The sequence below is a fragment of the Capricornis sumatraensis genome, chromosome 2 (assembly GCF_032405125.1).
Source record: "Capricornis sumatraensis isolate serow.1 chromosome 2, serow.2, whole genome shotgun sequence".
Lineage (NCBI taxonomy): Eukaryota > Metazoa > Chordata > Mammalia > Artiodactyla > Bovidae > Capricornis > Capricornis sumatraensis.
This window is the reverse complement of record NC_091070.1, coordinates 194,182,938-194,206,954: the sequence shown is the minus strand read 5'-3', so window position 1 is coordinate 194,206,954 and position 24,017 is coordinate 194,182,938. Positions and strand designations below refer to the sequence as shown.

Here is a 24,017-nt window from a genome sequence, read left to right as displayed (position 1 = left end):
AGAACAAAGGTTTGGTTTCTCCACTTTGATGTATCTCGTGTGTTTTGATCTCTTGACTCTGTGAGGGAGGCGTTGTCTGCAGTGAGGGAATGATTCTCTTAGGGGTCATGGCTGGGGTGTGTTCTTTGCCTACATCTCTGCCTGTATGTGAGGTTCTTCCGCTTACTCTGTTTCTAGTCCCAGCACAGAGGGCTTTCTTACCTAGAATTACCAACTCTGTCACCTTTGTTTCCCTACCTTATTTGCTCGCTGGTAACCATCAGTTCCCTCAACCTTCCGCTATCCCACAATTAAGATTCTTACGTTTTTTGGCTGCCTCACTCCTCAGAACCACTGGTTATATGTTAAACCCAGTATTCTCAGCCTTCATCTCATTTGGTCTAAATGCCTTTTGACATAGTTGATCTTTCCTTCTTGAAATAACCTTTTTTTTTTAAACTTTAGTTTCTAGGATATCAGATTGACCTTGTTTTTTCTGTACTTTTTGGACTTTCTCTCAGTTTCCTTTATTGATTCTTCCTAAATCTCTCAGGCCCCAAACTGATATGCCGAATCATCCTAAATTTAGGATGATTCCTAAATTTATATCTCTAACCTAGACTTCTCCCTTGAACTAAGACTTAATACGTACTTTTTAAAGATGTCTGAGCTAGTGCTTCTGCTCTTGAGGAATTCTGATCCAGTGAAGAAGAGACAGACAGTTTAAAAATAGCTTTAATCAATTGTGAGAAATTCTGTAATAGAGTTATGTGCTGAGTGCTACAAGAAAGTCTTTCCTTAGAATATACATTTAGTTTCATCCATATTTTAAATATTAATAAGGTTTAACTTAGTGGTAAAGGACATTTTTTCTGTTTTAAATAGATTGCAGAAACTAGTATATACAGACGGTTGTTTGTTTTGTTGTTGTTGTTTTCTTCTTTTTGATCTAGCATATGAAATTGATTGAAATGAAGATGCATATAGTTTGAGGAGCCAGATTGCTTGATTTGAGTAGGGGCTCAAGAAGTGTTAACTACTGAAAAAATATACAGGCCAATGAAATTTGGTTCAGATTATTTATATTCCAGTAACAAAAGTTCTGTAATTTTACATTTAAAGGTAACTTGAGGTTATATTTCATATAAGATTGTAATCAACCAAATGTGGATAAATGAAGTCTGATGAAGATTATTGTTAGTGTGTTTTCCCTCTTATAGTTTTTTTTAGCTCTCCTGATAGTTCAGTGTCTTTCCAAATCTAAAATCTAAGAAAAAGTTCAGAGTGATTCAAAAAGAGTTCAACATTAGGAAAATTTTTATTGTTCAATAACTGCTTATATATGTGAATACATAGTCAAAATCAATGTTTATGTATGTATATTATACATTCTTGTTGTTGTTTAGTCACTAAGTCATGTCTGACTCTTTTGCGACCCCACGAACTGAAGCCTTTCAGACTCCTCTGTCCATGGGATTTCCCAGGCAAGAATACTTGAGTGGATTGCCATTTCCTTCTCCAAGGGATCTTCCCCACCCAGGGATCAAACCCATATCTCTTGTGTCTCCTGCATTGGCAGGTGGATTCTTTACCACTGAGCCTCCAAAGAAGCCTATATTATACATAAATAGTATAAAAACATTTTGTAAAGAAACTTCCATTGTTATTCCCACAGTCTTACAAATGCTCAGTATATACCTTTTTGTCACTTGGTACACACATATCTTTGTGTGTGTTTCCTGGTGGCTCAAACAGTAAAGCGTCTGTCTAGAATTCGGGAGACCTGGGTTCGATCCCTGGGTCGGGAAGATCCCCTGCAGAAGGAAATGGCAATCCACTCCAGTACTGTTGCCTGGAAAATCCTGTGGACAGAGGAGCCTGGTAGGCTACAGTCCATGGGGTTGCAAAGAGTCGGACACAACTGAGTGACTTCACTTTCACTTTCACACACATCGGTACTGTAGTCTAATTCTTATTAGACCTTTGTAGCATATCCTATCAGTGGTTAAACTGTTAGCTGTGATACAGCCCTTCATTTTCTTAAAGCTGCATATTCATTACCCATATGAACATAGTTATTACTAAGTAATATATTTTAAACGTATTTATATTTGTGTTACCTTTATAATGGTGCTGCCAAAAAAAGATAATCTTCCACCTTAGTGAGAAGATTATACCTCTCTAAACAGTAGGGTTTGGGGTTTTTTTTATTTTTAATTTTTTTACCATTTTGAAATCATCACTCAGGTTGATAAATAGAACTTGGCAGCTACCCTGAAGCTCTTTCACATGCCCCATCCTGATCACAACTTCCTCCTTCCCCACAAAAGTAATCTCTGTCCTGACTCTGATGATAATCTTTTCCTTGCTCTTTTAAATAGTTTTACATAGTTTTGCAGCCCAACCATTTACCTCTAGGCACTTAGTTAACCTTGCCCACTTTTCAAAATCATACGTCTTTTCAGTATCTTTTATAAAATTCCCTCTCTATCCGTTTCTTTTCGTTATACTTTGTGTATTAAAGAATCTGACCCTTTGGTCTGTAGACTTTCCCTCAGTCTAGGTTTTCTCGATTGTATGTTTGTGGTGCATATTGACTATATTTTCTGCAGGTTGGTAGCCGGATGTGAGGACTTAGTCAAACTCATGTTTAATCCCTTTGGCAGGACACTTAGGTTTTATGTTCTTTCATTAAGGGAGTACATAATGTCTGGTTGTTTTTCTTTCTGTGATTTATTAGCAGTTGTTGACATTCAACACCTAGTTCCATTAATTCACTGAGGATCATGGTGATACTGTAATAATTTCTTTTTTTACTTATTACTGGATTACTTTTCCAAAAAGCCATTTCTTGTTATATACATTTGGCTACCCAGTGCTATATGAATCACAGTTGGGCTTCCCTTGTGGCTCAGCTGGTAGAGAATCTGCCTGCAATGTGGGAGACCTGGGTTCAATCCCTGGGTTGGGAAGATCCCCTGGAGAAGGGAAAGGCTACCCACTCCAGTATTCTGGCCTGGAGAATTCCATGGACTGTATAGTCCCTGGGGTTGCAAAGAGTTGAACACAACTGAGCGACTTTCATTTCACTTCACTTACGATAACTACATTAACCTGTATAAACGGGAAATTCCAGGATAAACCTACTTTTGAACAGAATTTTTAATGCTGAGTGGGCCCTTGATAAATCTGGGAGAATCAATTAATATATTTATTTGATAAATATTTATTGAGTGCTTATTCTGAGCCGCAAACAGTGCTGCCTGTAGGGGTACAGTGGATAGATCAGTCTACTAAGGGGATTATGGTAATGGCTATGAAGGTGATGTTTCAGGAAGACCTGACTTAGATTGGTGGGTCAGAGAAGGCCTCTCTAACGAAGTATTATTTAACTTGAAGTGAGAAGGATGAATAGAAATTATGTAAAGAGAGAGAGGAAAATTTCAGTCAGAGAGGACATTATACTTAGTAGCTTTTTCCTGGGAAAGAGCTTGGCTTATTGAAGGATCAGAAAGGTAAGTGTAGGGTGTGTGGGGGAGAAGGATAGATTGAGAGTTTGAGATTGACATGTACACATTGCTATAAAAATTAAAAAAAGGCCACTGTCATTACTAAATTGTGAGTTAGGGCGAGAGGGTTACCTTAAGAGGCAGTAGAAGCCTAATCATGTGTAGTAAGACCTTATAAATAGAGTTAAATATCTTGAGATTTATTTTAGGTACAGTATAGAAAATTTTACCCATAGACTTATTCTGGGGTCTGAGCCTATCTAATATTTATCTGTTTAGCATATGTATACCTTCACAGGGTGACTTTTCTGGATGGGTTGGAAAATAATCATAGCCATTTGTTTCAAGCTTTACATAACTATCCTGGATGCCATCCACACAAATGATGTTTGGATAGAGACAGTTGGAGGGGTGAAAAGAATCCTAAAAGCTCATCTTCTGGCTGTGTTCAAAGGTGTCTGGAGAAGCCAATGAAACTCAGATTGCAGAAGCATTGAAAAGGTACAGTGAACGGGCCTTCTTTGTCCGAGAAGCTCTATTTCACCTTTTTAGCCTGACTCATGTGATGGAAAAAACAAAGCCAGAAATTTTAAAGGTAAGAACAAGAAACTGGATATGAGAAGTGTGAAATTACCTTCCTAGATAGATGACGGTTTTGTGAAGAAAATTGGTGAAAATCTGCATTTAGTCTTTTTTTTTATAAGATTGATAATGTATAATTCTGCTTTTAGCCATAAATGAGAATGAGAGGAGATAACTGTATAGTGTTACTGAAGTTTTATAGTAATCTCATTTAAACAATATAAATGCCTTCAAGTTCATATTTGACTATCTAAAACCAGTAATCAGTGTGATATCTTTTTACCAGCTGTGGTAGAAAATAGAGTATATGACTCAAATCAGGACACTACTTGGTATATTAGCTATGTGTTGCTTCCATATATGGTTTTTAAAGAAATACAGTATTGGGATTTTATAAAGCACTTTTCCATGCTATTTATGAACCTCTTGTGCTTTTGTAACTAATCTGTGTTATTCTCCAATTAAGATATTTTACCCAAGACAGTTTTTGAAGGAAAAAAAAAGGATTCTTAATTTTGTTGATTGGGTGGGGCATTTTTTGTCAGAATGTGGTCCTCTAGCCACGTGAAGTCTGGAATATTGCTTATTTTAAAAAGCATATTTGTGAACCTCATTCCAAGAAAATTTAGATTCGGTAGGGCTGGATAAGATACAGGAATCTACACTGTAATAATCCCTCAAGGTAATCCTTATACACATTTAATTTAGAAACTAGTGAGTATAGGACTGTATTATATTTGGTCCCTCTTTTAGTGGGCACAACAGTCCCAAGAGAGAAGTTTTATCTTCTGTTTTATAGATTATGTACCTGCGGGTCTGTGAGGTTAAATAACCATAAATTAGTGGCAGAGCCAGAAATGACTTAACCTCCCGGTTTCTTAAACTTTTGAAACTAGGGTGTTTGGGTAGGAAGCAGTAGCATTTAAGTCCTGGGATGCTGGCTGCAGCTTCTGCCACCTCCTGTGTACGTACCAGAGGATATTGGTGCTGGGTATATGCACTATAATTTTTTGGTTTTGGTTACTGTGCACTTGAGTATCAAAGGGCCAGACCCGTAGTCCTGATCTGAAATATTTACTCATTCATTCATTCAGAGAATGGTGGAGAGAGAAATGTGATTCTTTTAAGAAGTTCCTGCAAAAGGAAGCAAACGAAAAGGTGGTAGTTGGCTGAGGATGTGTGTGGGTTTTGTTTTGTTTTGTTTTAGATGGGAGAAAAAAACACCTTGTTTGTATGCTGTGTGAATGATTGACTACAGAATAAAAATCTGGTATAGGAGTTGGAAGGGGAGATCAGCTGAAGCAGTGTCCTTGAGTAGATGAGAAGAGAAGAATCAAGCATTGAAGTGGAGGGATTAACTTTAGAGGGGAGCCCCTAGAGGTCATTTATGGTAACAGGCAGGCACACAGCAATTGCTCCTGTGTATGCTGGCAAGGAGGTACGTGTAAAAGCCAGAATCTGAAGTTCTTTTACAGTCACTTCAGTTTTCTCTGGGTAACTGGAAGTAAGATCTTCAGTCAGTAATGAGGAATGGGGAGGATTTGTTGGCGATTTGAGGAGAGAGGAAAAGGGGAGAAGTTATTTAGTTAGTCATTTAGGCCAGAGGGAAGTAAATGGATTTTATTATATTTTAATTTTAGCAGTGTTCTTAAGGAACTGAATGTTGGGATTTGAAAGTGAAGTTTGCTGCTGGTTTAGTCTATTTCAAGTCAGTAAGAATTTGTTTAGTGCTTGGCATAAAACAGGCCAGACCGAACTATGTCTAGGAAATACTAAAATGTTTTCTCTGAATAGAAAAGATTCATTAACATTACAGAAAAATTTCTGGACATGAACAACTTGACACCTCCCTTGACCAGGTAGGTGAATAACTATTATGTCCTAGGCTCTGCACATAAGGATAAAAAATATACTTAATATATCTTAGAAGTTATTTCAGATCAAAAGAGTAATGTTGCTATATGTTGCTGCTGCTACTGCTAAGTTGCTTCAGTCGTGTCCAACACTATGCAACCCCATAGATGGCAGCCCACCAGGCTCCTGTCCCTGGGATTCTCCAGGCAAGAATAGTGGAGTGGGTTAGCATTTCCTTCTCCAATGCATGAAAGTGAAAAGTGAAAGTAAAGTAGCTCAGTCGTGTCTGACTCTTGAAGACCCCATGGACTGTAGCCTACCAGGCTTCTCTGTCCTTGGGATTTTCCAGGCAAGAGTACTGGCATGGGTTGCCATTATCTTCTCCGTTGCTATATGAAGAGGGCTTATATGTTTTTATAAGTTGGATTAAGAGAACTCATTTCCTTTTCAGCTTGTGGTTACTGGGATGAGAAACCACCCTATGAATTTGCCAGTGCAGCTTGCTGCAAGCGCCTGTGTATTTAATTTAACCAAGCAGGATCTTGCTGCAGGAATGCCTGTCCGACTCCTGGCCGATGTGACCCATTTGCTGCTCAAAGCCATGGAACATTTTCCCAACCACCAGCAGGCAAGCATATGGGAATTCACATTCAAATGGTCTTTTTAGTGTCTACTACCCATCTCCTACCTCCATACAGTTCATTTTAGTAGACCAAAGCTGGAAATTCCTTTGGAGGCTGTGAAGTAATAAGTTTTGTGGTGTGACTGAGTGCAGGGCGATAGAGAAGTAGAATACTAAAGAATGCATTCCTCACCTAAAAGTATTTCAGTCCAAACATTGTGGGAAATAATGCAAGCCATGTAAAACTTATTGCACCTAGACCTTGAGTTAGTGATAATTTCAGCGTACAGGATTAGGTGTAGAGCTTCTGCTCTGAGCCAGACATTGGTTCAGTACTCAGTGCTTAGGAATAGAGAAATAAATAAGACATGGATTTTCTGTTTCTATCAGTATAGGTAGTCTACAAAACCTGTCCTGTTCTTTGGATGAAAACTAAAAATGCTGCTTGAATTATATTTGTAACTCTTAAAATTTAACAATGAGTTGGCAAGTTAGTAGAAAATACTCAGAGACCCAAAACTAAGTAAATTGGCAACCCAGATTGGTGAGTGGATCATTAAAGCCAGCTTCCCTCATTGAGAACAGCTGCCAAACTAGATGAGTTTTAGCCTTTGGTTTTCATGGACTCTGGAAGCCAGGTGAACAGAGAACAAAATAGGACCCATCCAAGGGCCACCAGAAGGAAGGGAGATTAGCTGGAATTATCCAGTTTATTACCCTATTTCTCATCTAATAAAAAAGATTTTAAAAATGTGCAAATAAACTTATGTGGGTCCAGTGGAAGTCTTTGAACCATAGGTGAGCAGAATAAATGTTCTAAGACATGTTATGCTTTATAAATGTTTTTTTTTTTAATAGAATCTAACAAAACAATATTTTATTCAGGATTTTTTTTCTCTCTTTGGTTCTTAGTTACAGAAGAATTGCCTCCTTTCACTTTGCAGTGACCGAATTCTTCAAGATGTTCCATTCAACAGGCAAGTGGTAGCACCAGAACTATGGGACAAAATGGAATTTTAGAAATCTGTCTTGGGTCATTTCTTACCAGTTAGGATATTCCTAGTGTACAGTTAATCAAGTAGGTGGGATTGTGTATCACTTTATAGAATGCTGAATCTACTTTTTGTAATTTAATGCTTTGATATTCATGAGAGCAGATTCTATTTTCATACCTCTTTGCATAAGAATTTGTACTGATTATAGTTTTAAGAATGTATGCACAGTGTTGTAGGCTGAAGAAATTGAAGCATATAGAGATTCAGTATCTTGCGCATTGTTTTGTGACTAGTGATTGCAAGGCCAGAAAGGATCAAGTCTAGTTTTAGCTCCAGCATTCTTTTCCCTGTATCATGCCTTGTATTATTATAGTTATTTGATACTGAATTATAGGAGAAACCTTTTAAGCAGAGGTTAAGGGAGACCATATAGCTGGATTCCAGTGAGTAAAAAGGGTTTCCTTATTTTGTAAGATGTGATTTGGGAGCTAATTTTTTTTTTTCATTTTACTATTTTAAAATATAATTTTTTAGTGATGGTATTTTCAAAAATAAATTTATACTTTATGATTTAATGAGAAGTATATTTCTCAAGCAGCAATTTTATAGTGATTTACTTTTATTTGGGTAATAGTACACTGTTATCTGACATGCTGATGGAATGAGGTACTCCATTTACTATTTGAAATAAATAATTGGTTCAGATGGTAAAGAATCTGCCTGTAATGCAGAAGACCTGAGTTTAGTCCCTGGGTCACAAGGATCCCCTGGGAGAAGGAAGTAGCAACCCACTCCGGTATTCTTACCTGGAGAATTCCATGGACAGAGGAACCCGGTGGACTGCAGTCCCTGGAGTCACAAAGAGTTGGACACAGCTGAATGACTAACACACTTTCACATGTATCTAAAGATTACTGAATTTTATTTTATAAATATATTAAGCATCTGCATTGATCACATGAAGTCATGGGTTGAAAACACATAATCTCCTAAAGAAACTTATAAACCACCCCAGAGGTTGACAGACTTTTCCTTAAATGACTAGATATTAAATGTTCCCGGTTCATGAGCCATAGGGTCTCTGTTGGACCTACTTAATCCTCCCATTATACCTCCAAAGCAGCCATAGACACTTTAACAACAAAAAAAAGGGTGGGGGGGGGATAACTGTTCCAGTAAAACTTCGGAAGACAGACAGCTAGGCCCACAGCTATAAAATCACTTGAGGTGGGCTGTTGTTTGCCCTTGATGTAGCCAGTGAATACAGTCTGCTAGAATTGAGCTCCTTTGTGGTAAGAGACAGAGATTGGTTAATATTTGCCTCTCGTGCTTAGTACTTCAGTGGGGCTGTTTGATGGATGGATCAATGAATGAATTAGGAGTATAACAGAAGACAGTCTTTCATAGAAGAGGATGACAGAATGTACTGGCCCCCCAAGCAAGGACAGAAAGATTTCATTGGCTTGGTGATCATTAAAGATTTCATTTTAGTGATGGCATTAAGATAATAAAAATAATAACTAATGTATGAAGCACTTGCCAGACACTGTGCTAGGGGTTTTAGGTATGCTTATTCGTCCTTGCAACAGTCCTGTGAAATTGTTACTCTTGTAATCTTCATTTTACAGATGAGGAAACAGAGGCACAGAGAAGTTTAGTAGCTTGCTCAAGGTGATAAGATAGTAAGTAGCAGAATTTAGATTTAAATCCAGACTGACTCCAGAGCTTCTGCTTTTTATATCCATGTCATATTGCCTTGAAACTGAAAATTGACCGCGTTGATTGTTCTGTGGGAACTGCACAAGTAAAGGCACAGAGGAAATCAATACTAGTAAAAATTAACTTTTATCAAAAGTTTGATATGTGCCAAGGTCTGTACGAAGTCTTGAGCTTTATGTGTGATATGATATAATCCTCACAACAGTCTTGTGGAATAGACTGTATTATTTTACAGACAAGAAAATTGAAGTTCAGAGAGATGAAGAAAGTTACCCAGGGTCCCAAAGTTAGTACATGGTGAAGATGATATTTGAATCCAGGCTGATTCCAAATTGTATGATGTTCTTAATGACGTGACTACATTGCCTCACAGGATAAAACAATGTATTTTATTGTTATCATTAACGTTAGGTAGAGCTAGAATTCCAACCCCCAGATTCAAAGAACTTCAGAATCCACTTTTAACTTTTAATACTAGGTTATATTATTTGATATATATGGACATGTTTTGAGACTAATAAAGTTTCCATATATCATATCCTCTCTTTTCCTGTTTTATTTATTTTTTCTCTAGCATATGTCAGTACCCAAACATGCCATATACTTTACTTATTTACTTATTACCTGTCTTCCCCACTAGAGTGTAATCTCCGTAAGAGTAGAGATATTTTTCTGTTTTGTTCACTAATCTGTCTCTAGCACCCAAAACAATATCTGGCACAAAGAAGAAGCTGAATAAATGTTTTTGAGTAAAAGAATGAGTATTCCCATTGTGCTAAGTACTGAGGGGGAACCGGAAAATACTTAAAATTATTATTATCACTACAGAATAGAAATATGGTATACCTCTAGAAGATGAATGTCAGATATTTTTGACCATATTTTCCAAACTCTCTGTTTCTTTACAGTGTTGTCAGAATTAATAATACCATCTCCAAAATACTAAGTGTACTTGTTATTCTCTATCAGTTAGGAGGAACTTTCCTTTTTTTTCTCACCCACCTAAATTGTAGCATCAGTTCCCAGCTGGAGCTCTGAAACTATTCCTGGGGCCTCCAGGGTTAATTCATGAAACTCTTCGTGTGTTTTCAGGTTTGAAGCGGCCAAGCTTGTCATGCAGTGGCTCTGCAACCATGAGGATCAAAACATGCAGAGGATGGCGGTTGCTATTATTTCCATTCTGGCTGCCAAGGTACCTGAACTCATGTTTTATAATTTTCTGTAGGAAACTGTTCCTCCTGACAGTTTAGTAAACCAGGTTAACTTATTCAAGCTGCATTCAGTATTGCAGAATTCCAGGTTGATCAGAGGTTCTGGTCTGACTTTTGGAGTCTATTACAGTGAATCATATTAAACTCACACTAGTAGATCCTTGGACATTTACCTTGTCTTCTGCTTGCTTGCAGCTTTCTACAGAACAGACAGCCCAGCTTGGTGCTGAGCTCTTCATTGTCAGGGTAAGTCTATGCAGACCCCTAAACAGTTTTCATTTTCATTATTCTCAGGCAGTGTTTGCTTATCTTCAGTGTTTGCCAGTACTTCACCAAGTACTGGTGCCCCCCAGTACTTGCCTATCTTCTGAGATTTTATATTTCAAAAGTTTGTTACTTCTAAGTGAATGTATTAATTTCTCTTCATTGGGGCAGCTTTATTCTTTAACAGGAGATGGAAAGAGTCCTGAACTAGGAATCAGATGACCCGGGGTCTAACTTGTAAACTCACTGTGTGAATTTAGATACATTACCTGGACCATTTGGGCCTACTGCTGCTGCTGCTGCTGCTGTCACTTCAGTCGTGTCCCACTCTGGGCAGCCCCATAGACGGCAGCCCACCAGGCTATCCTGTCCCTGGGATTCTCCAGGCAAGAACACTGGAGTGGGTTGCCATTTCCTCCTCCAGTGCATGAAAGTGAAAAGTGAAAGTGAAATTGCTCAGTCGTGTCCGACTCTTAGCGACCCCATGGACTGCAGCCTACCAGGCTCCTCCGTCCATGGGATTTTCCAGGCAAGAGTACTGGAGTGGGGTGCCATTGCCTTCTCCATTGGGGCCTAAATAAACCTTAATTCCTATCTAGTTCACATAGTTCTGTGATTTTGTTATTTATTAAAAAAATGTGGCATCTCTATTACAGTTGTAAGACTTTGCTAGATGCTTTAGGGGAAAAGTTAATGTAAATAGCTGATATATGATTTTGGTTTGCTTCAGTTGAGGAATTAATATAGTGAACAGTGAAAACTTAAAAGCTTTAAAGAGACTAAGTTGAAATCATGCCTTATTCCCAGTTCTGTCACTCAGCAGCTATGTGATTTCATGCAAGTCACCTACATTTTCTTTGAAGCAATAAAAAAATGCTTTATACAGTTGTTAGGAAGATTGAAAAGGAAAGAAAGATTGAAGGAATGTACTAAGTTCCTAGCACAAAATACAACACATATGTTAGATGAGTAGAAAAGGCTGCTGATTTTATTTATTTTTACTCTTTCCAGGGATGACAGTTTTAAATATGACTTTTTATTGCTCTGTATGAGTTGCAGTAATTTTGGCTAGAGGTGTATTCAAAGATTATAAGGAAGTAGTCCATTTATATGCTTTGGGAGAAAATTAAGTTTAATTTAAGTAGCAATTAGCAGGAATTAGTAGTAGTAGTAATGGTGATGCTAGCCAATTTTTTTTTTAAGCCCTTAATTTACAGATAGCCCAATTCTAGTGCCACACTCTTGGCCACTATGCTATTAAGTTACATAATTGCAACTAGATGTTTGTGTTTCTTAAAAATTTTTTCCATCATTGTGAAAGTGAAAGTGAAGTCGCTCAGTCATGTCTGACTCTTTGTGATCCTATGGACTGTAGTCTACCAGGCTTCTCTGTCCATGGAATTTTCCAGGCAAGAATACTGGAGTGGGTTTCCATTTTATATATAACTTTAAATAATAGTACTCATTAATGTTACTTGTATCTGTTTTAGCAGAGCTCCCTTTACCCCCAAAAGTGTAAACTAAAAATGGAATTATGGATGGCCCATGTAGGTCTTAAAATATTCATTTTTCAAGCTTACATTTCTTAGGTTTAAAGCTATGATAGAAATAATTTACAAATGGAATTTCAAAGCTATTATCTTATTTAAATCCAATTTAGACTTTAATTCTCTTACTACTGTATATAGTTCATTCTTTCTTTTTTTCTTAAGGAAAACATGGGGTTAGAGAGAATTAGGTCTTCCAATTCTTACTTTCTCTTACTGAGTTGGCTATGATAAAATTACTTGATATTACTCGGACTCAATTTCCTCTTCTGAAAAATGAGGACGACAGCATTACAATATAGGATATAATTTGCTGAGATGTAGTAAGTATTGGATTCATTCCCCCTTCATTCCCTCCACCATTTTTATCCCAGGATCTGAAGTGAGTATATATTGTGACCTCTTGGGTAACATAGTAGATCCTAAGTTTTAATCATTTTGCTTTTCATTTTATTTACAGGCGATTAGATTATAGGTATGATCAGAATATTATAGAAGCATTTGTGAAAATCCTTTTTTTCTTGTAGAAGGGATCAGAATATTACAGAAGTATTTATGAAAATCCTCTATTTTTTTCTGGTAAAAGGAAAAGTCTAATCCAATAGGCTGTTCGTTGCACTTGTAAAAACCTTTATAGGAAATGTTTGAACCCATGAAACTAATCCTCATGGGTTTGTTAGTCCATGTTATTACCACTAATTATAATAACAATTCAATAATTAGAAATTCTATTTTCCTCTTTCAGCAACTTCTTCAAATAGTGAAGCAGAAAACCAATCAAAATTCAGTGGACACTACTTTGAAGTTTACTTTGAGTGCACTTTGGAACCTCACAGATGAATCTCCAACCACTTGCAGACACTTTATTGAAAATCAAGGGTTAGAACTCTTCATGAGGGTTCTAGAGGTTAGAATGGGAATTTAGCCTACAGCTTTGGACATTCATTTATTGATTGATTTGAGCATTTGTTTATTATATTTGGTTCTTTAGTTATAGATATCTCTTTCTTTTTATAGTCATTCCCAACTGAGTCATCCATTCAACAGAAAGTCCTAGGACTTTTGGTAAGATACAAGCATTTCCTGCTAAGTTCAAGCTGTAATTATTTTCCATCTGAGGTATTACATAGAAAAATGCTACTCTGTTTGTAAACACATAATGATGTTAAAAATATATATCAATATAATTAAGTGGAAAAAGCAGGCTACAAAGTTACATATTTAGATTTTCACCATACTAAAAGGAAGAATATAAATTACATACTTTTCTTTATATTTTGTGGTATAGTACAAAGCTTCACTGTGAGCATGTTTTACTTGTATAATCAGAAAAAAAAGGATCTCATGAAAAATATCACTAATCTACAAATATTCTTAGATTCTATGTCTGGTAATTGATGATTACTACTTAAACAACTGTTTAACAAATCAGGTATTCCATAAGTATACTGAATATGTTAAAGGGAGCCCTCTAGGATTTTGAGACACAGAGGAGGATTAGATATTTTATCACTTTTAATCACTGAAACAGAAGTGCCTGTATAGTAAAGGCTGTTTTAGAGCAGACCTCTGCTCTTGAGGAATTAGATCACAGGAGGCATAGGTTAGTAAATTGTAAAAGAAAAGTAGATTAATGTTTATTTTCTAGATGCCGAAGTATGAGAGATGGATTTTTGCGAAAGCTGAGGGCTGGCATTTAAAGAGGACTATCTAGGGACTTCCCTAGTGGTCCAGTAGTTAGGACTTCGTGCCGCCAGTGCAGGCGCATAGGTTTGATCCCTGGTCTGGGAACTGAGATCCCACATGCAGTGGGTTGTGGCCAAAAGACAGAAACAAAACCTAAAAAAAACCTATAGTATCTGTTTACTATAGATTTAGTTAAATAAAGCAGAAAATGTAAAACTATCTAAATGCCCAGTAATAGGGACATGTTAAGTAAATTACAGTATTTGATTGTTTTATTCCTGGTTCATAGGATTATTAGATAGGAATTTGGCTCAAGTCATTATAAAGAGGAAAAGGGGAATTTATTTTGAATATTCAGAAAGATCACATAGGGCTTTAAAATTGCTTTTAAAAAAAATTTCTTAAAGAATACATGCTTACTATACCTAGTAAAACAGTGCAGAAATGTGTTTTAAAAGTATCAGGTTTTGTCCCCAACCTTCTTTTATTTTCATTTCTGTGAATTAATGTTAATACATCTTGATGTGCTTCCTTCCGTTATCTTTTTCCTTTACTTTGTGATTGAATTTTTTCAATAGTTTGAGATATTGATTCTAGTTTAATTTTTCATGATCAGAGAATGTACTTTGAGTCCTTTTGAATTTATTGAGACATGTATGGCCTGGGATATGGTCTTTCCTGGTCAATGTTCCATGTGCTCTTTAGAAGAATGAATATTCTGCTTTTGTTAGAGTGTTCTATATATGTCTATTGGTTGATATTCAAGTCTACCATAGACTTAGTGATTTTCTGCCTACTTGTTCTGTTAGATAGCATTTATCATGTTCTATCAGTTTTTGCTTCCTGTACTTTGAAGCTCTGTTATTAGGTTCAAAAACTGAATTGCTACGCCCTCTTAATTGATCCCTTTATCATTATGAAATGACATTCTTTATCTCTGGTAATATTCTTTACTTTGAAATCTCCTTTGTCTCCTTAATATAGCCAGTCCAGCTTTGTTTTGACTAACGTTGACATGGTTTATCTTTTCCCCTCCTGTTACTTTTAACCTATATTTTTCTTTATATTTAAAGTGTGTTTCTTATAGACAGCATATACTTTGCGCCCTGTTTTTTTTATCCAGTATGAGAATCTCTTCTTTTTATTTGGACTGTTTGGATTGTTTACATTTAATGTACTTATTGGTATGGTTATATTTGAGTTCATCAACTTGGTATTTGTTTTCTGTTTGTCCCATCTGTTCTTTTTTTTTTTCTTTTTCTGCCTTTTTTTGGTTTGAGTTTAATAATGTTGTTTGATTTCCTTTCTTGGTTTATTAGCTATTACTCTGATTTGCTAAGTTAATGATTATTGTGAGTTTATAGTATACATTTTTAATCACAGTCTACCTTTAAGTGATTTTATATGATTTCATATATATTATAAAAACCTTTAAAATAGTAGATTTCCATTTCTGCTCTTCTTTCCTTTATGTCATCATTGTCATGTATTTTACTTTTATATATGTAAATAAACCAATAAACATTGTTTTTTATATCAGTTATCTTTTAAGGAGATTTAAATACTTTTTAAAAACTTACACGTTTTCCCAAATAGTTACTGTTTGTGATGCTCACTTTTCCTTTGTGTAGATCCACATTTCTATAATTTTCCTTCTGCCAAAAAAGCATTCTTTAACATATTTCATAGTGTGGGTCTGTCTGCTACTGATGAATTCTTCAGCTTTTGTATGTCTGCAAACATCTTTATTTAATCATCATTTTTGAAAGTTTCTTTTTTTGCCACTTGTAGAACTCTAGGTTGATAGTACTTTAAAGATGTTGATTACCTTTTTTCTGACTTGCCATCTTTCCAATGAGAAATCTGATGTCATTGTTATTTTATTCCTCTGTATGTATATGATTTTGTTCCTTTGGCTACTTTTAAGATTTAGGATTAGCAACAACAATTCTGTGTAATTTGATTATGATGTGTTTTGATGTAATTTACTTCATGATTCCTGTATCTGGGATTTGTTGAACTTCTTGGTTTATAGTCTTGGAAGTTTGAAAAGTGTTTGGCCATTATTTCTTGAAACAAAAAATGTTTTACACCCCCTTACCCCTAACCCACTGGAGTCCTTTGGAGACTTCAATCTCGTATTTTAAGCTCCTTGAAATTCACAACTCAGTGGTGCTTTTTAAATTTTCTTCTGTTTTCTATGTATGTTTCAGTTTGAATTGTTTCCATTGTTATGCCTTCTAATTTAGTAATTGTTTCTTCTTCAGTGTCTAATCTGCTATTAATCCCAGCTAGTATATAGTTTTTATCGTTAGACGTCATTTTCTTCTCTAAAACTTCAATTTGGCTCTTTTTTAAATCTTCCAGATTTTTACATAACTTTTTGAACATATGAAATTTATTCATAGAAACTGTCCTTCTCTGCTAATTTTAGCATCTGTGTTAGTTCTGGGTAAATTGCAAATGATTGATTATTCCCCTCAGTTTGAGTTTTGTTTTCCTGTCACTTTACATGCCTGGTAGTTTTTGATTGGATGCCAGACATTTTGAATTTTACCTTGTTGGGTGCGGGATAGTTTTATTTTCCTATGACATATTCTTGAATTTTGTTCCAGGATTAACTGACTGACTTTTAAACAGTCTGATCCTATTTGATCTTGCTTTTGTGATGTATTAGGAGGATCCAGAGCGTGCCGAGGCTAGGGCTAATATTCTGTACTACTGAAACAAGACCTTCCTGAGTGCTCAGTGCCCTGTGAAAGAGTTTTCTCAGACTGGATGGTGAGAACAGGCACTATTCCTGGCCCTTTGTGAGTGCCAAGAACTTTAATCTTTTTAATAGCTCATTTTCTGCCTTCAAATAGTTTTCTCACAGTCATGCTCTGATCAGTGCTCTGCTGAATAGGGTGCTATGCCCTGCAGCTCTCTGAATTCTCTTGATGTACAGTTCTCTTCTCTCTGGTTCTCTGTCCTGTGACTTGCCTTGATCTCCCTGGATTCCCAGCTCCATCTCTCCAACTCCGTGTGTCCACTGGGCTCTACTTGAATTGTGTATCACTGTGCCACAGCCTGGGAACTCTCAAGGCAGCATCTCATCTTGTTTGTTATCCACCTCTAAAGGTCACTGTTCTTTATTACCTAATGTCTAGTATCTTGAAAACTATTGTTTCATGTGTTTTAGAATGGAAAGTAAGTCTGGCCCCTTTTATTTCATCTTGGTCAGAAGTAGGAGTCCTCATCAGTTTTTCACTGTACAGATTTAAGAATGAGAAATTTGTCTTTTATACTTAACAGAAGATCCTGACACTAGGAAAGATTGAAGGCAAAAGGAAAAGAGGGTGGCACAGAATGAGATAGATAGATAATATCACCAACTCAACGGACATGAGTTTGAGCAAATTCTGGGAGACAGTGGAGGACAGAAAAGCCTGGTGTGCTATAGTCTGTGGAATTGCAAAGATTTGGACGTGACTTAGTGACTGAACAACAACAATGTATTTCTTATACTATTTAAAAAAACACTTTCTCTTAGTGTAGGTATGTTGGCAATGAATTTTCATTTAGGTTTTGTCTGTGTGAAAATGTCTTTATTTCATTTTCAAAAGGTAAATTTTTTGGTCACTATTGAAGTCCAAGTGGACGTTTTTTCTGTTGGGATTTTTGGTTATAATTTTCATAAATTGGAATAATTTGTGCCATTATTTCTTCAAGTGTGTTTTTCTGTACCCTTTCTTATATTCTTTCTTTTTGAGACCCTGATTACAAGTATGTTAGATTGCTTAAAATTATCAAACAGGTCATGTGACAGAAGTACTCTACTGGCTTTTTGGCAGTTTTTTTTTTTCCTTTCCATGTTTTGGCTTGAATGTTTTCTACTACTGTTTTTTCATTTTTCATTTTATATATAGATACATATATTATAATTATATACATATAGTATAATAATATATATATTCTTTCTGGAAGTTACCTTTAGGTCATTTTTATATCGTCATTTTTTTTTCTCCTCAGGTTTATATGTTTCTTTCATTCTGTAATATATTTATAACATTTATAATAGCTGTTTTAAATCCTTATCTATTGGTTCTATTATCCCTGTCATTTCTGGATCTATTTTTATTGATTGACTTTTCTTCTGGTTAAGGATTGTATTTTCCTGACTCTTTATATGTCTGGTAATTTTTCACTGGTTGTAGCCATTGTGAAATTTAATTCACCTTGTTGGTTACTAGATTTTATTGTTTTCCTTTAAAGAGTCCTGGTATTCAGTTAAGCTACTCACAGATCAGGTTGTTCCATTCAAAGCTTACTTATAGGCATACCTCATTTTATTCACTTCACAAATACTGTGTTATTTTCCAAACTGAAGATTTGTGGCAAGTCTGTTGGCACCATTTTTCTAACATTATTAGCTCACTTTATGTTTATGTGTCACATTTTGATTATTATTGTAACATTTCAAACTTTTTCATTATTGTTACATTTGATATGGTGATCTCTGATCAGTGATGTTTGATGTTACTGCTATAACTAGTTCAAGGGCTCAGATGATGGTTAGAGTCTTTGAGCAGTAAAGTATTTAATAAGGTAAGTACAGTGTTTTTCTTTTTAATGTAATGCTGTTGCATACTTATTAGACTACAATATATATAGTATAAACTTAACTTGTGTGTGTACTGAAAACTAAGAAGTTTTGTGTGGGTCCCTTGATTGCAGTATTCATTTTTTTGTGATTGTCAGAAACCAAACCCACAATCTCCAAGGTATGCCTATATTTGCTTTGTTAGAGTAGCTTCAGATCAGCATTTCCCTTATTGCTTAACCCTAGTTACCCCACTATACTCAAATGCTTTGTTTCGATGAGAGCCCTTCACTCTGGCTGGTAAGAATGTTAACTATTCCTAAACCTGTGTGACTTTGGGATTTGTTCATATATTGCTTTCTGGTGGTTCTTTCCCTAGTTTCATGGGGTTTCATTTCATATCAGTAGTAAACCAAAGATTTTAGGGGATCCTCCTGCAGATGTCTTTTTCTTTGGAAATTTCTCCTTTTTATTACTCTGTTCTATAGATTTTTGCTGCTTTAGCAACCCTACACACGGATCCTTATCTCTTCAACTCAGCAAAACTGTCAGATTCTCTTTAGATTCCCCTTATATGCCCAGCAATCTAGAAACTGCCCTATTTGAATATCTTCTCTTATATCTGTACAGGGATCAGATTCCTGGTATAGCTATTCCATTGTCTCATAGCTATTGTCCATTCTCTCATATATTTTGGCTGGTTTCCCAGTAACTTGTTTATTACAACAAAGAATGGCCCATGAGTCTTTTGATGCTTTGTTCCAGATATTTCTTGTTGGTTTTTGTTTTAATGATGCTGTCTTTGCATTTTCGTGTGTATGTGTTTTAAACTTCTTAAATCAGGTACTATCTTGTAGTTGTATTGCATGAGATTCTTGCGGGAGTCTAATTCACTACTGTGTATTTGATGATTCTCACTCATTATGGATTATTTTCATTGTGAATTGTAATTTAGCATTTTCTGTGAGGCTTTGAGTTCAAGATGTGCCCTTCTCAGAGGGTCTTTGTATTTCTTTCTACCAAGCTTGGAGGAGATGGAGGGCTACCTTTGTTTGTTTGTTTGTTTGTTTATTTTGACCACACCTCACAGCCTGTGGGATTTTAGTTCCCCAGCCAGGGATTGAACCCAGGCCCTTTGTAATGAAAGCGCAGAGTCCTAACCACTGGACTGCCAGGGAATTCCCTTATTTGTTTATTTTAAAAGGTACATATTTATTTCCTTTTTTTGTCTCTGTAAAATGATACATGCTATGTAAAAAATATGAATATGGAAGAATATAAAAAATAAATGTGAGATGCCTTTTCTTGTTTGAATATATGAGATTAGAGAGGGGCACAGGAGACTTTGATTAATCATTTGTGGTGATGGAAAATTACAGGATTATGTACATTCATGTAGTGGGTAAAGTTATACCTCTCTCTTCTGTCTTCCCTCTTTGGTGGTTGGAAAAGAGAACTTAGTCTTTACAGAGGATGCATTTGGACGTGATGCCTTTCCTTTTCACTTGTCATAGAATGACTTAAGCTAGGGAGTAAATAGTTTCCTAACAATGAAAAGGCCAGGGTTTTTGGTTCCTAAGAATTGGAATCAGTGTGTTAGGAAAAGAATTATGATTTCATAGTAGATCAGATGGAGTTTTGAGAAAGAGGATTAATCTTCAGAATAGTGAGGTAAGTTGGGTCTTATATTATTTTGGAGAAAATCAAGCACAGCCTAAATTGTAAACCCCTCGATTGTTTTCCCATGTGAATAGAGGTCTTCCTTATGTACTACCTAGGCAAGCCATCATATCCCACCTCCAGATAAAACACCTGCCTTCCACAGGCCAGCAGGCAAATTTTGACATTCAGTGGAGGTCCTAGGCTATGAAGTTTTTAAGACAGAGGATCACTCTATTGCTCACGTAAACGAAGACAGCTTTCCTGTCTTCATCTTACTTAGGCTCTCTACATTATTTAGCACTGCTAATCCTTTCACCCTTTAAAAAAATCACTCATTTTTGGCTGTACCAGGTCTCCGTTGTGGTGTGGGCCCTTCTCTAGTTGTGGGGCGCAGGGGCTGCTCTCTGGCTGCAGTGCCCTGGCTTCTCGTTGCAGTGGCTTCTCTTGTTGCAGAGCATGTGCTCTAGAGAGTGTGGGCTCAGGAGTTGCAGCACACAGGCTCAGTAATTGTGGCTCATGTGCTCCAGAGTACAGGGCTCGGTAGTTGTGCACGGGCTTAGTTGCCCCGTGGCACGTGGAATCTTCCTGGACCAGGGACTGAACCCATGTTCCCTGCATTGGCAGGCAGATTGTTAACCCCTGGGCCACCAGGGAAGTACCCCTTTCATCCTTTTGATGTACTCACCTATCTCTGCTTTCTAGATACCAAACTTTCCCCTTACCTTTCCTACTGTTTTCCTCCTACCTCTTATGGTTGCTTTCAGGTTGGAGTTTCCCCAGACCAAACAGATGGTGTAAATTTGAACTACAGTCTTGCTTGAGGGCAGGCCCCTGTTTATAAATTACAAGGGAAGACTTTTCCCTTTAGGCCAGAGCCCAGATCACAATAGGCTTCTTTCTTCTGTCTCTCTGTCAGGCCACCCTTTTATTGAGGTGTAATGCTTTGAAAATTCTTGCATTCTATGCAAAGTCTTAGTATCTCTGGTCCTTACTTCCGAACTAGCATGGCTGTTAAACCCAGTTCTCTTGCACCCTGCCCATCCCCTACTGCTGTGAACCAGAGATAGCCTGTTAGGCGCTAGTTTGATTTCCTGTTTACATTTTATCCCAGACAAAAAAGTTACATATTTAAAGTTTGCTTGCTGTTTTTCACCCAGCACAACTAGATATTGTACAGCAGGAAATTTTTAGGTTATCTAGTTCACTAATTCACTTGAAAATAATCTACTATTTCTTTTATTGTTTGGGGTAGAGAGGAATAAAATCACCTATAATCCCACAATGCTAACATAGCAACAGTCTTCACCTTTTGTCCATACACATTTAAATCATTACAGTGTCATTAAGCCATTTACTGCACATAATTACTTTAATTTTTCTACTTTTTTCCCCCAGAACAATATAGCTGAAGTACAAGAATTGCATTCTGAATTAATGTGGAAGGATTTTATAGACCACATCAGTAGTCTTCTACATAGTGTTGAAGTGGAAGTCAGTTACTTTGCAGCTGGAATTATTGCCCACTTAATATCTAGAGGTGAACAAGCTTGGACATTGAGTCGCAGCCAGAGGAATTCTCTCCTGGATGATCTGGTAGGGTAACTTGCTGTTTTCTGGAAGAATACAAACAACATTCATAATGATTAAACTATCAAAGCCTCATCATGCAATACTAAATAAATATTATAATCCTTTCTGTGTGTCTTGTGTCTTTCAGCATTCAGCTATTTTGAAATGGCCAACTCCAGAGTGTGAGATGGTAGCCTACAGGTAATTAGCAAGATAATTAATATTAAGCCAGCCTAGTCGTGTTGCTTGCCTAGAGGTCATTCCTATTAGATGTATGATTGTTTTCCCTTAGGCATCTATGTTTTTACTTTATTTTGCTACCTATCATTCATCAGTCCTTCTTTCATGTTCATTGAAGACAGGTGCCAAAGTCTTGTTCTATCCTCTTGAAATTCAAAGATGAATAAGATATGGTACCTCCAAACAAGAACTTTACAGCCTAGTCAGGGAAACCAAATGTAAATCAGATATAATTTACTCTTATGCTAATTTCATAGAATGCTCTAAAATCAAAGATGAAAATACTTTTTAAAAAAAGATGAAAGTACTTAAATCTGCACTGGAAAATAATGAAAAACTTCCAGAGGAAGTAGATTGTGAACGGAGTTTTAAGTAGGGACAGACTATTTTAGGAAGAGTATTAATGCAAGGAGGTGTAGAACCAGAGAACACATTTAAAGAACTAGAAGCAGCACCTGATTTGTTTAGGGAAGCAGTTTGTAATTATTAAAGTGCATACTAGATTCTAACTTTATCTATGACAAGTGATTTGATAGATAAGTTACTAATATACCTGAAGTATTCCAGATTGCTGCATAAATATTATCATTACAGTTTATTTTGTTGTCTATTTTATAAATGCTGATGCTGCCAGTACTTTTTATTCCAATATGTTTCACCCATTTTTGGGCAGAATACTAGAAGAAATAGGCTAAATTCTGGACCTCCTTCATGATGTTCTATTGGTTAGTTATCAACTAACTTCTTATCTAGGTTTCCAAACCAAGGTCTACTGTTCTTCAGAATGTATATCTTCAAGACCAAAAGGTGCTTTTTGAGAAAAAGTACATTGTTCTGATCACCTTCTATCTTCTGCACCAAGACTTTTGTTTGAATACAATCCTTTATCAGATGGCTAAGACAAAGGAACGATGTTCTATACAGGGTCATTTATATTAGTTTAAAAATAGAAGGATGAAATTTCTGGAGTGAAAAGCTCAGGAATCATTGCTTTAGAAAATGATGCAAAGTATAAGATGTAACTTTTATTCTTTTCTTTTGAACTTTTAGGTCCTTTAATCCATTTTTCCCATTACTTGGCTGTTTTACAACACCTGGAGTCCAGCTATGGGCAGTTTGGGCCATGCAACATGTCTGCAGCAAGAATCGTATGTACCAAAAGAGAACCGTGTTTGAATGTAATTGTTGTCCTTCAGCTATATTGTTCTGGAAAAAAAAAGAAGCGGTAAAATTAAAATGATATGTATATTTAGTGTTTAGGACATTGCTGCCAGCACCCATAGTGTGTGGAAAAGTAAACTATTTAAACCAGGTTTCATATCTTTTTTTTTTTCATTATTCTTTTTTGAAGGCTGTGATGTGATGGATCTCTCTGTTAGTATTTATTAATATAAACTCATTTCATAGGTGATTTGAAATATTAAAAAGAAGCACATAAATATACCTGAATAGTAAAGTATAAATTAAATTTTCTTAAGTTAAAAATCAGATCCAAGGAAAAATAATTTGAAAAAAATTAAAAGATAGAGGGAAGATAGCAGAATTTAGATATGTAGGCCATTCATAGTAATTGATACACTCTCTGTGACTGGACTGCAAGTAATCAGCTACATGGTTCTCTTTCTGTATATAAGAGGGAAGAACATTATATATCCTCAAAGGGGTACAAAGCTTTTCTGCACAATTAAGTACAAGTTAAGTTTCTTTTATAGAGTCTTAATAGGGGCTGTGTTATAAATGGCCTTATATAAGAATGTGAGAGTCGTATTTTTAACAATAGTTTTTTAGCAAGTAGCAGTATCTTTTGTTATATTTTTTCTTGTTGCATTCTTTGATGAACACATATCACAAAAAGAGAACTCAATAAAAGTTATTCTTTGTCAGGTGGATAGAGGAAGATGGTTTAGGAAATGGGAAGCGACAGAGAAAACCACCTTGTACCCACCTAAACCTCCACCTGGAACCTTTTCTGCCTCCTCCTACTAAATTCCTGGAG

General features: G+C 36.2%; 1 protein-coding gene across 1 annotated transcript in view; it reads left to right on the top strand.

Moving 5' to 3' along the window:
- Positions 1–24,017, top strand: part of ZYG11B (zyg-11 family member B, cell cycle regulator) — a 59,018-nt gene that overhangs the window by 24,407 nt on the left and 10,594 nt on the right. Inside the window, exons 5-14 of the mRNA XM_068961537.1 lie at positions 3,943–4,083; positions 6,376–6,552; positions 7,459–7,523; positions 10,353–10,452; positions 10,667–10,717; positions 13,028–13,189; positions 13,300–13,347; positions 21,608–21,805; positions 21,930–21,982; positions 23,072–23,169. Coding sequence (XP_068817638.1) covers positions 3,943–4,083; positions 6,376–6,552; positions 7,459–7,523; positions 10,353–10,452; positions 10,667–10,717; positions 13,028–13,189; positions 13,300–13,347; positions 21,608–21,805; positions 21,930–21,982; positions 23,072–23,169 — 1,093 coding nt within the window. The remainder of the gene's footprint in view (positions 1–3,942; positions 4,084–6,375; positions 6,553–7,458; positions 7,524–10,352; positions 10,453–10,666; positions 10,718–13,027; positions 13,190–13,299; positions 13,348–21,607; positions 21,806–21,929; positions 21,983–23,071; positions 23,170–24,017) is intronic.